General features: G+C 41.2%; 1 protein-coding gene across 1 annotated transcript; it reads right to left on the bottom strand.

Annotated features, from left to right (window-relative positions):
* Positions 1 to 2295: 2295 nt before the first annotated feature.
* Positions 2296 to 6812, bottom strand: ARMCX1 (armadillo repeat containing X-linked 1). The gene is given in 5 exon segments (XM_033215704.1): positions 2296 to 3556; positions 3559 to 4185; positions 5358 to 5422; positions 5966 to 6019; positions 6332 to 6812. Coding segments are annotated over 2 exon segments (1359 nt in total). The 5' UTR covers positions 4064 to 4185; positions 5358 to 5422; positions 5966 to 6019; positions 6332 to 6812; the 3' UTR covers positions 2296 to 2702.
* Between the last annotated feature and the right edge of the window lie 5901 nt (positions 6813 to 12713).

Below are 12713 nucleotides of genomic sequence, written 5' to 3'. Positions count from 1 at the left end.
TTTATGTGGCCAAGAAACATGAAAAAAGGCTCAACACCACTGATCTTTAGAGAAATGCAAATCAAAACCACAGTGAGATACCACCTCACACTAGTCAGAATGGCTACTATTAAAAAGTCAAGAAACAACAGATTCTGGCGAGGCTGTGGAGAAATAGGAACACTTTTACACTGTTGGTGAGAATGTAAATTAGTTCAACCATTGTGGAAAACAGTGTGGTGATTCCTCAAGGATCTAGAACCAGAAATACCTTTTGACCCAGCAATCCCATTACTGGGTATATACCCAAACAATTATAAATCATTCTACTATAAGGACACATGCATGCGTATGTTTATTGCAGCACTATTTACAATAGCAAAGACATGGAACCAACCCAAATGCCCATCAATGATAGACTGGATAAAGAAAATGTGGTACATATACACCATGGAATACTATACAGCCCTAAAAAGTAATGAGATCATGTCATTTGCAGGGATATGGATGAAGTTGGAAGCCATTATCCTCAGCAAACTAACACAGGAACAAAAAACCAAACACCACATGTTCTCACTCATAAATGGGAGCTGAACAATGAGAACACATGGACACAGGGAGGGGAACAACACATGCCAGAGCCTGTTGGGGGGTAGGGGACAAGAAGGAACTTAGATGACAGGTTAATAGGTGCAGCAAATCACCATGGCACACATACACCTATGTAACAAACCTGCACGTTCTGCACATGTATCCCGGAACTTAAAGTAAAATAAAAATTAAAAATAAATAAATAAAACTAAATGGTTAGAAATAATGAATAAGATCTAGTATTCGATAGCTCAACAGGGTGACTATAGTCAATAATAATTTAATTGTACATTGTAAAATAGCTAAAAGAGTATAACTGGATTGTTTGTAACACAAAGGATAAATGCTTGAGATGATCGATACCCCATTAACCCTGATGTGATTATTACACATTGCATGCCTGTATCAAAATATCTCATGTAACCCATAAATATATACACCTATTATGTACCCACAAAAATTAAAAATTATTTTAAAAAAAAAAACTATATGCTGAATTTCTAATGTAGGTAAATGTAGATGTCCATCAACATTTTCAATAGTTGCATAATATTTAAATGTGTAGACATACATTAATTTATTTAGCTAACTGCCTATCTTGAGATACTTGGGTCATTTACAACTTTACACCTTTCAAAACAGTTTGAAGATGCACAGCTTCCTACAAGCCAATTATGTGATTATTTCCTAAAGATACATTTCTACAAGTGGAATTACAGGGTCAAAGGATGTGCATATATTCCAATGGACCTTGTACCAGTGTATATTCCCACCAGCAGTTTGAGAGTGCTCCTCCCCCGACACCCTCACCCTCACTGAGGCGTGGGAGCGAGGTAGATTTTCTATGTGTATCCCAACAACACTCTCTATGGTTCCATAAAGGCCCCACCTTAACCAACCTTATAAAGGAAATCTGACACAAGCACTAAAACTTATTCTTTCTTATTATTCCAAAGTTGTAACTATTTACTTACATGGATACCAGAACTGGCCAAGAGGACATTTTTCTGTCAAATACCCCAAGGACCCTAAAATAAAATTGGTCCTCTTGTATGTCTCCAGAATACATCTCAGCACTTTTTGGTTCAAAAGGTCTCTCATTTCCATCCTCTCTTTACCATTCCCATGGCCACCAGTAAAACTTCACACCTTTATTATCTCATGCCTGGACTAACTTGTGGTAGCTTCCTGTTTTTCCAATCTCCAGTCACCACTCCTATTCCACCCCAGCTTGGACTCCTGCCGCACATAAACCTACTATATTGTTTTATTTTCATCTTGTCATTCCTCTGGTCACAAAAGGCCTTGATGTCTCCCAGGAGTGGATGCAGTAATATTCACACACCCCAGTTTAGCAGTTAGGGGTGCTCCATGAACAGGACTCACCTTTACCGCCTGACTCTCTCTCTCGTCACTACCCTCCCTACACTTTCCATTCCAGCAGGCCAGCACTTCTCTCTGGAGAAGGATTCCCATCTCCATGCCTTTCTTTTCATCCCTCCTCCTGTCTTGAGTGCCCTTCTGACTTTTTGTATCCTGTCCTTCAAACCCAGCTTACTTAAGAGTTCTCCTCTGTAAAACTTTCCTTGAGCACTATTGCCTGCAGCTGTTTCTGCTGCCTCTAAGCACTGATGGTCTCCTGGGTTTGTTAATATCTCTTTGTTTTTGTTTCCATATATCTTACCTTTCCAAACAGATCATAAACTGAAGGACAAGGACAATGTCTTTTTTTTCTGCTGCTTAAAACACAACTTTATTGATGGAACACAAGTCTTAGATTAACAAATATAAACTAATATAAAAGTGTAGCTTATTCATGATGTATAACTAATTCATTGTCAGTTTAGGTAGAGGAAAGAGTAAAAACATCTCAATCTAGGTAATAAGATCAAATCAATAAATTCTTTCTGTGTACAAGTACTAATATTCCATTTGGCATCCTTAAAATGGTTCATCCTCAACCCAACCGTTAAAACCAACATCAGTCACTGTTATGATATATGATAGTCATTATTCCAAAATAGCAGCTGAAAAGATCTCTTTACCATATATTCACAATGAAAAACAAAGAATTTACAAAACACATCGTACCAAGTGCAAATACCTCAATACTCTTTGGGACAGACTCCAAATTAGAGTTTGGTTAATACTTTCAGGACTTTTACTTTCACCACCAGATCATTGTGATTTGCTAGTGCTTTGATTTTCTTAACACAAACTCCAGACTCTTTGAATAAGAAAAAAAGTGAACTTCTGCTGAATTCTTTCCTGGATGATGCAAGCCCTTCATTTTTTATGTTGTCATTTATATTCTCAAATAGGGTAAGGATATTAAGAAGAATCTCTCTATCCCATTCTTTATTAAAGAGGGAAATCAATTCTGATGGTACTTTACAACTGACCAGCTCTCTTGTCATGGCTGGATTTTCAGTAAAGTTTATAATTAGTTTCATAGTCTGTATCTTGGTGAAGTGATTTCCTAGGAATAACAAAGCAAAAAAGTCTGGAAAAGAATAGGAAAGCAAATGTTGGTAATGATTAGTCACAGTCATGTTGGTTAACAGTCTTAACCCAGCCATCTGCACAGCTGAGTCCAAGCGACAGACCATGGTGTCATCACACACTTGACTGATGTACGTCTTAATCTTACCCTGATTTTCTGCGTTCACACTCAAGTTATTAAGGGCATTGTAAGTCTTTTCTCTAATTATGGGGTCTTTCGTTTTTATCAGTTTTGCAATAATTGGGACACCACCCAATTCACGTATGGCATTCTGGTTAAATGAATATGCTGCATTGTTACCCAGAGTGACCAAGGCTACTTCTTGAATAAAAGGATCATTTGTTCGCTCCAGTATGTTGAGGACCTTTTGAAGATCGGGAGCACTCAGAATATCATCAATTTTATAAGGAAAGTTGAACTTGCCTCTGCGGACAGGCCATGTTGTAGCTGGAGCCCTGGTGCTCTTACTTCGGGCCTTTCCCTGGATTTTCCACTTGCCCTGCCCCCAGCCCTAGATCCACTCCTGGTGGGGTGGCAGCCTCCACCCCTGCCTCCTGGGCAGGGTAAACTCGGTGCAAGGGTCCTGTTCCCAGAGATGGTACCCACCCTAGCCCCTTTGCCTGCCTTTGCACTTGCCTGTTCCTTCAGCGTGTTGAAAAGGGCCTTGGCCTTGGCCTCTAGGCCACCTCCACTGTGGGATCCTGAATGGGCCTTCTCTTTTACACCTAGACAATCCTCGAGTCCCAAACTCACCTCAGGCTTGACCTTTGAATCACCCTGAAGTTTGGCCCCAGACCCTGCCCCAAGGTTAGTTTTAGCTCCTTTCACAGTCTCAACCCCAGTCTCTGAGGTGTCCGTAGACTCCTCGTCTTCATCCCAGATTTTCTCATTCTCGTCTCTTCCCCAGGCCAGTCTGTATACACAGTAGCAGGCACCAGCTCCGATAACCACACCAGCGGCCACGCAGCCAGCTTCCCGAGTGCGGCCCATGGTATAGCTGGGACAAATCTCTTAACGGGAGCACAGAACACGCTCGCTCTGGCCCAGAGAAGCGCGAACAAGTCGCGGGCGGAGTCTGCAGCTACTGCTGGCCGGCTCTGAGGCAGCTTGACCTAGAAATAAAGGATGCAGTTCAGATTTCAGGCTCCTCCTCCTTTTGTGTCTTCGCAAGCAAACAGACTGAAACAACGACAAAACAAACAAACGTACAAAAATACAGATATATTGGCAAACTCGGGGCTTAATATCTAGACCACTGATTCCTTTCTTCCATCCGGAAGCTAAGTTTGGAAACTTTCCCCACTTCAAGACTCTCCAACCTCACGTTCCACCACCTCGCCCCAGAATGTTAAAGTTCCCTGCCATCCTGCCCTTCAGATGTCCTGGGAACAGTGGCGCCCCCACATGCACCCACAGAGGTCCAGGCAGTTTTTTCCTTCTCTTTCTTGCTTCCAAGGGCACTGCTTCGTGCAAACCTGCAGACAAGGACGCGAGGAGGGGGTGTTGAGAGCTAGGGGGACATACAGATATCACCCGGGACGGGACATACATCCCTCTTCTGAATTCCTAGCCCTTTACAACTGCCTTGCCCGATGTTTCCCGCCTTCTGTTGCCCTCCACTCCTCACAGAGGTGCGGCTTTGGAATTCATTGTCTCCGTCCCTCTTCCTCCTTGGATGATTCTTCTAACCCTCCATTCCACCTCCACCCCTACTCTTACCATTGGCATCCTCCGAAGATGTCGCCACACATTTTCATTGTTAACATTTTCCTTGTATCAAAATGAAGTGAGAATATCTAAAAGTCGGACTGGCGTGAAATGCGTAAAGGTCTCCAACTCTGTCCTTGCCTCCACCAGCTCCTCCATCTCAAAGGTACCAGGACACCCCCACTCACCCCCCCCCCCGTGTCATTATACCAACTACCTCTGCTCGGGAGCAATTTCTTACCTCCCTTACCTCGGTTTCTGCTTCCACTAAACCTTCAAGACTGACAAACTTCAGAAGTGAGTGCTTGGTCGACGGACCAACACCAAGGACACTGTACCTCAAACAGTAATTTGGAGTAACATCCTCCCAACCCCTAGACTCTCTTGACGCCCACCCCTTCTCAGCTATTTGCTTCCCTGGTCTTGTACCTGCAGAGCAATTTATTTTGCAAGATCCGAAATGGTGTGGAGAAGAAGGGAAGAAGGGAGATATGGAGGGGGTCCACGGGCCCACTCGAGTTGCAGTCGCCACCATGCTCCACCCCCAAATAATGCCATCACCCTTATTATGACCTACTTGGTTCTTGACAACTTTGCGTTTCTTCCTGCTCCAAGGGTTGGACTGGCCTCCGGCCCCAAGATCTGCAGACACAAGCAACAAGGCAGAAACTGATGGCTTAGCGGACAGAAAAGCACTTCGGAGAGTCCCAACATCCGCTTTTCCTAATTCAGGGTCCTGGCTGTCAACGGAGTTTACCTTTTTGTCTGTCACCCTACCCTCACTTTTCTGGACTCCGCTGACACCAGCCCTCCCGCTACGCGGTGTTCCCCCACCCCCGGTCCCCGCCTCCGGCCCTCCCTCCCGCAGCCCCAGCGGTCGGCCATTTTCCCAACAAAAACCACACCCCTTTCAAACCACTGGAAGCGGGGCGGGGCGAGAGGGGGGATATGGAAAATCCGAGGAGAAAAACAAAACCAACCGATCTCTTCTATCCCTCTCCCCAACGCACCCTACCCGCAATGACAAGCACTTTTCCTGCAGGCACTGTTACATCCTTTTTTCCTAAAGAAAAAAAAATGGCAGGAAGATTGCTTGAGAGTCGGTAAAGGGCCCAAGTCAAGGCAAGGACCTCAGTCATCCCAGTCCTTCCCGGGGCCGCGGGACAGCCCCAGCTTTACACTGACCTGCAGGGATTCCAGGCAGACTATTCCTTTGTTCCCAAATGGCACAGCGCCCTACTGAAAGAAAAGGGGAATGACTGTCAGACAGACGCACAGCCCCAAGATTCTGGCTTGGTAGATGGACCAGCACACAGGATATGAACCCGAATATCTGCCCTCCCTGATTCAAGGCCCTGGATGTTAAAGGTCCCACCACGCCCGAGTCTGGGGTCGCCCCTGGAATCCGGCCCCAAGGTCCACCATTTTTGTTCTAGAAAGGGACAGGAATACTGCAAGGGTTTGGAGAAAGCGAACTGCTCCCCCTTCGGCCTCCACCCTTCACTGCCCGCGCCGCAGGGATCCCCTGGCAACGCCCATCCACACACAAACCTGCTGGGATCCAGGCAGTAACCTCGTCCTCCTTCCCCCAGGCCACAGGCCCTCTCGCCCTCTGGGCGATAGGGAGAGTGCAACCGGACCAAACGAAGACTAGAATTAGAAGGACGTCTGCAGGCGTCGGCTCCAGCTCACGTGAGGGCCACGTCAACCGTGAGATCAGGACCCCAATTACCACTCCCATCAGCAGTGCCGCAGAAGCCGGCCCTCCCCTTCCTTCCCTGACACATCAGGTCCTGCCACTCATTTTCCTCTTTGCCAATCCCGGAGACCAGAAGTAGCTTCCCTTTTTGGTTGGAATTTGCCTTTCTTTGGCTTACAGGGAGAGGCTGTATCTGCTCCCGTGTCCGTTGGCCTTTTCTTCCTCTTCGAGGAATAATTTTTTATCTTCTCTAGTCCCAGTCCAACTGTCTCTCTCTATACCTCCCCCCACCACCAGTCATGAATGTCCAATATTTCTTCTGCACCCCTGTAAAATGTGGAGCAAGGTGTTGGAAAAGGAGACAGATCGTGGGAGTGTCTTATTTAAACTTTTCTGCTCATTTGTTTTTAATCAGTAATGCATTACTTTTATATTGGGAAAATAAAATGATGCTATTTTCCTTTGAGTGGAGAGTTTAAACGGGAGAGAAAACCCAAAAGGCCTCATTAATTTCGTTATTTTATTTGTAACAGAAGGAAATATTTCTACTGGTTACAGCCAAATAGTAGGTTTTAAAACAAAATAACTCATTTTTAAAATTGAAAAGCGGGCTGAGGTGGGTGGACTGCTGGAGCCCAGGAGTTTAAGGCTGCAGTGAGCTATGATCTCACCACTGCACTCCAGCCTGGGTGACAGAGAGCAAGCCTCTATCTCTTAAGAAAAAAAAAAATGGATTTTTTTACATGATCTATGAATTAGTCCACAAAGAGACAACCAGTTGTCTAATCTTGGCCGTTTTACACAAATGATTCCTTACTTTTTCAATTTTTGAATCAACTTGCAATTTGATAAGATAAAAGCAACACCACCCTGTCTTATTTAATTAAAGCATGTATTTAACATCCCAAAGTCTTGACCAACTGTTATATGAACCTATGGTGATTTGATGGCTACTCTGATCACCTACCTTTGAATTGAATTCCAGTCTACCAAGGCTGAAGCACCTGAGGGTGTGAGGGATGCAGAGATGTTCTAATCCTCCCTGCCCTGTCAACAGCGGAAGAAGGTGCTGCCCTCCCACCCTTCCACATTCCATAGCCTCTCATCCCCTGTATTCAGGCACTGGTCTGTTGTTTACTCCAAAAATATATATAGATGAGTGACCAAGGTGGTAAATGCCACGTTTACTCAGGTGACCAATCAGAGTAAAGACCTCTGGCTCCTTCCCTTCCTTCCTCAAATTCCCACAGAGGTAACTCAGCAATGCATCGAAGGACTTACTGTTCCTACCTACCCCTCTTGCCGTTATTCATGGTGCCTGAGTAGTTGCTCCTAATACTGTGTGCTGCCACCACCTGACCAGAGAGGTGCAGCCCGCTGGGCTTCTTGGCCTCTGGCTTCCTTAAAAAGAGAACCTAATCTTGTTGCAGAGTTACTGCCTGCCAGTTCATATCCACCTTGGTGTCCGCTCAGCCAAATGTATGCCCAAGGAACAATCCCCACGGATTAACCCAGAGTAGGCATTCTCACACGGACAACCTTGTGGACCACCTGCGATTGTGTGCATACGTATATTCATTTTTGTGGAGAAAGGAGCCATAGCTTTCATCGGATTCTCACAGGCATGTATGACTTTTAAAAAGTGAGAACTACTAATACTTTCCTGAAAAAAAAGCTATATATCCCCTCAACAGAAAATCTACTCCTGCCCAGCACTGTGGGATACTGAAGCTGGCAGATCACTTGAGGTCAGGAGTTCGAGGCCTGGCCAACATGGTAAAACCTTGTCTTTACTAAAATACAAAATTAGCTGGGGGTGGTGGCGTGCACCTGTAGTCCCAGCTACTTGAGAGGCCGAGGCAGGAGAATTGCTTGAACCCAGGAGGCAGAGGTTGCAGTGAGTTGAAATTGTGCCACTGCACTCCAGCCTGGGCAACGAGCAAGACTCCATCTCAAAAAAAAAAAAAAAAAGAAAAGAAAAGAAAAAGAAAGATAGTCTATTCCTCTCACCTCTTCTCTGTCTCTAGTTATATACTTATTTTTTTTAAGTGCAGAAATCTGTAAAGTAGAATGCAAAACTGCCCTGCAATGCTTATTCTACCGCCAAGCTCTTTCAATGATATCCACCTTTCTTCCTGCAAATATACAGTATATGTATGTGGATGTGTCAAGGTACAAGTTGAACAATATACAAAACAAAACAATTGACATTTACTGCAGTACTTGCAATAAATCTGCACTTTAGTTAGAGAATTTATATCTTTAAAAATGGAGTCTTTCTATCCATGCCAACTTTTGAGATTTTCAATAAATGTTATGTTTCTTTATACTCATTTCTTATTATGTTTGTGTTTTGTTTATATGAATAACATTCCCATTATGATTGCACGTTCTACCTGGTTATTGTTTGTCTCAGGTAAAGTAATTGATTATGATATATTTATCTTTAGTGACCATTCTTATCATTTCTAATAGTTTTTTCATTGATACTTTTGGGTTTTCTAGGTATGCATGCATAATATCTGCAAATGATGATTTTTCATATCTTCTTTACAAGTATTTATATTCCGTATTCTTTCATTTTCTGCATGTATTCCATTGACCAGAACCTCCAGAATTAGCTTGAATGATAATGGTGATTGAGGGCCTCCGGATCTTGTTCTTGAAGTAAATGGGAGTGCCCTTAATATTTCATTGTTTAATGTAACCTGACATTTGCTGTTTGTTTTTCATGTGTTCTTCATCTGTGTAAGGATGATTTGGGGGGATGCCTAAAGCTGCACTTTTATAACCCTTTATATAAGACTGAGGAAAATTAAATTGTCCACATCATAATACTGGGAAGGAAAGGAAGTAGGGAGAGTGGCCACAAGTGCTGAGCTTATTGGGAATGTATTAGTAAGCAAAAACAACACAGACTCTTCTCTCATGGTGGAAATAAGACCTTAATAAAATAAGCGCGCGCACGCACACACACACACACACACACACACACACACACACAGAGAGAGAGAGAAAGAGAGAGAGAGAGAGAGAAATACTGTAAAGGAAAAAACCTCTGTTAATGTAGTTTTTTAAAAAGTGGCATAGTCTGAGAATCAGGGAAAGTTTCCTTACTGGGGCAGAGAGAATGAAGTTTTCAGCTGAGATGAAGGAAAGCAGGTGGTTAACTAGGAAAAGAGGGGAACAGAAAATAAAAAATCTCAATTTCCCCCACCCTTCTGATAACTACTGTGATAACCAATCTACTTCAATCCTAGGATAAATCCTATGAAAACCACTGTTAATTTTTCAGGTGACTCTTTCCAGGTTTTGTTGTTGTTTCATATATATTACCAAACAATATATGTAGATACATTATGTGTGTGTGTACACATATATCTTTCTAAAATAATTTGGGATTATATTATGCATATGATCCTGCATAACTATTTTTTTCACCTGCTATGTCATGTAAATCTTTTTAGCAGACACACTAATATTCTGTAGCGTGGATTTACCAGAGTTTAACCAATCTCTTACTGATTGATATTTAGCCTCTTCCTAATCTTTATCTACTACAAAAATGTTGCAGTGAAGACCTTTGTATACATATATTTTGGCAACTATGATATTATTTCCTCAAGATAAATTCCCAGAAGTAAATACTTGTGTCAAAATGGGTGTTCATTTTAAATTTTACCCATGCTGCCAACTTTCATCTCTTAAATTTATAAATATATATATCGATAGATAGATAGATGTGCATTCTATGTTGTGCTCCAAATAATTTATTTAATTATAAGTGAGATTAAACATCTTCTCAGAGGTTTGTTAAGCATCTGTATTTATCTTTCTGTGTACTGTCTTCCTCATTTTTTAACTAGGTTGTTCATCTTTTTCTTACTAATACATAAGAACTTTCTGCAAATTAAGCAAATGAGTTTTTTGACTTTCATAAGTGTTATAAATATTTTCCTGATTTATAATATTTTTGGACTTCTACTATATAGAATTTTTCATTTTTACAGTACAAAATTTACCAACTTTTTTCTTTACATTTTTGAGGTTTGTGTCCTGCTTAGGGAAATCTGTGTTTTCTCCTAATTTTTATGTTTCCTTTTATATTTAAATTTTTGGTCCATATGGAATTATTTTCTTCCAAATGGCTAGTAAATTGTCCTAATGCTAATTATCAGATAATCCCCTCTTTAGCTCACTGATTTAAAGTGCCATCTTTACCATAATTATCATAATCTAAACATCCACATGTTTGTATCTAGTTCTTTATTCTTTATTATATTCTTTTAATCTGTTATCTTTTCTTTCTTCTTAAATAACAAACTGTTTTAACTATAGTGTCTTCATAATATGTTTCAATATCTGAAGGGTTAAGGTCTCTCATAACTCATCTTTTTTATCATTCCCTGTCTATTCACATGTATTTATTTACTGACTAAAATCTGTTATTTTGTTACAGTCCCCTAAAAACTACCGTTTTTAATTTCAATTTGCGTTGCATATAATTTATAAGTTAACTGAGGGATAATTGGCATCTTTACAGGAGTATCTTTCTATTCAACAATCCAGTTTTTCTATTTATTTGTCTTTATTTTTCTCAGCAGGGTTTCTAAAGTTTTTTAATAAAAATAACTCCTAGAACATTGCCTGGCACACTGTAGGTTATCAATCAATATTTACTGAATGAATGGATATGTCTTACAAGTTTTTTGTTAAGTTTATTCAAAAGTAGCTTATCTTTTCCCATGCTTATTGTCATTTGGATTTTTTTCTTTTTTTACATTTTTGTTTGTTGTTTTTATATATGAAAGTGATCAGTTTTTAATCTATTGATTTCATAATCAGCCTTTTTATGGAGTTCCAAAGGTTTCAAGTAGTCTTTAGTTGATTCTCTTAGATTTGCTTCATTTGTAGTAATGATAATCTTGCCTGACCCCTCCTTTCCAATATTAATACTACATTTATTTCTCTTGGTTAATTGCATTAACTAGTACTTCTAGAACAATGTTAAATAATTATGGAAATAACTGGTATTCTTGTCTTTTTCCTAATTTTAATGGAAATGCTTCTAGTGTTTATCCCTTAAACATGAAAGGCTTCTTGTTAGAAATGTATATATTTTGTCATATTTAGAAATATCCACCTATTCTTACTTCAGTAAGTTGCATCCAGAAGTTATCCGACTTTAAGTACAATTTGACTAAGATTCTGCTTCATTTCTTACATATAAGCTTTATCCTTGACTGTGCATTTTAATAGTATCAAAATAGCTGCAGTAATTCTAGGCCTCACACCAGCACCTCAGTCAGAGTCCTAGCTAGAAAAAACAATCTAAATCAGATGGTTCAAGGGACTTTAATGTAGAGACTACTTACAGAGGGAAGTGCAAGATTATGAGACCCAACAAGCAATTTTGTGGCACCCAGAGGTTAGCAATAGCAGGTAGCTATTATCCTAGGCCTAAAAGGGCAAGAGGAAGAAATAGTATTTCTGGAGCCTAGTGAGAGCTAGAGTCATGGAGGAGGGGACTTCTGGAAGAAGCTTAAATCTTGAAGGGATGTAGTCGCTGCCAATAAAAAATAGTCCAAATCAGAGTGGGAGCAGTGAAGAAATACATTGTCTTCTCTCTTCTTCCCGCCAAAGCTGTGCTAGTGCATTCCATTGATCAATCCCAAGCAGAAGTCAATTACAAATGGAGCCTGGGGGATGCAGCCCCTAAGGATCAGCCTCCCAGGGCATAGAACAAGACAGAGAAGGACAGGAAATTAATAAGGATGTGTGGGAAAATAAAGACTAACCACCATGGCCTACTCCTTTCACATTCAGCATCTATTCTTGCTCTTCTATTCTCCCAACAAGGATGCAAGGACAAAAAAAAATCCCATCAGCCATTGTACTGTTACGGGATAATGCTAATTCAACCATATTCGCCCACCTGAAACCTGATTTATAACAATTGTCTCAAGTGTTTTTCATATAAACAGAGGAAAGGAAGAAAAAAATAAATTAACAAAGATGTGCATAGCTGTTACAGTCTCTCTCTGAAGCTGATCATGAGGCCAAAGTTAATAATCAACCTCATTCTTCTACCACCCATTTCATATTCCCCTTACAGCAACCTGGTCAAAATTATTTCCCTGACGTAGTGACCCTAATCTTCAATCCTGTATTTATTGAATTTCTGCACTTTCCCACTTACCAGGACTATTAGGCAAAGCAGTACTAGGAGGTGCC

The sequence above is a fragment of the Trachypithecus francoisi genome, unplaced genomic scaffold (genome assembly GCF_009764315.1).
Source record: "Trachypithecus francoisi isolate TF-2019V2 unplaced genomic scaffold, Tfra_2.0 Contig00054, whole genome shotgun sequence".
Classification (NCBI taxonomy): domain Eukaryota; kingdom Metazoa; phylum Chordata; class Mammalia; order Primates; family Cercopithecidae; genus Trachypithecus; species Trachypithecus francoisi.
Note: the sequence above shows the minus strand (reverse complement) of the source record. Positions and strands in the feature narration are given on the sequence as shown.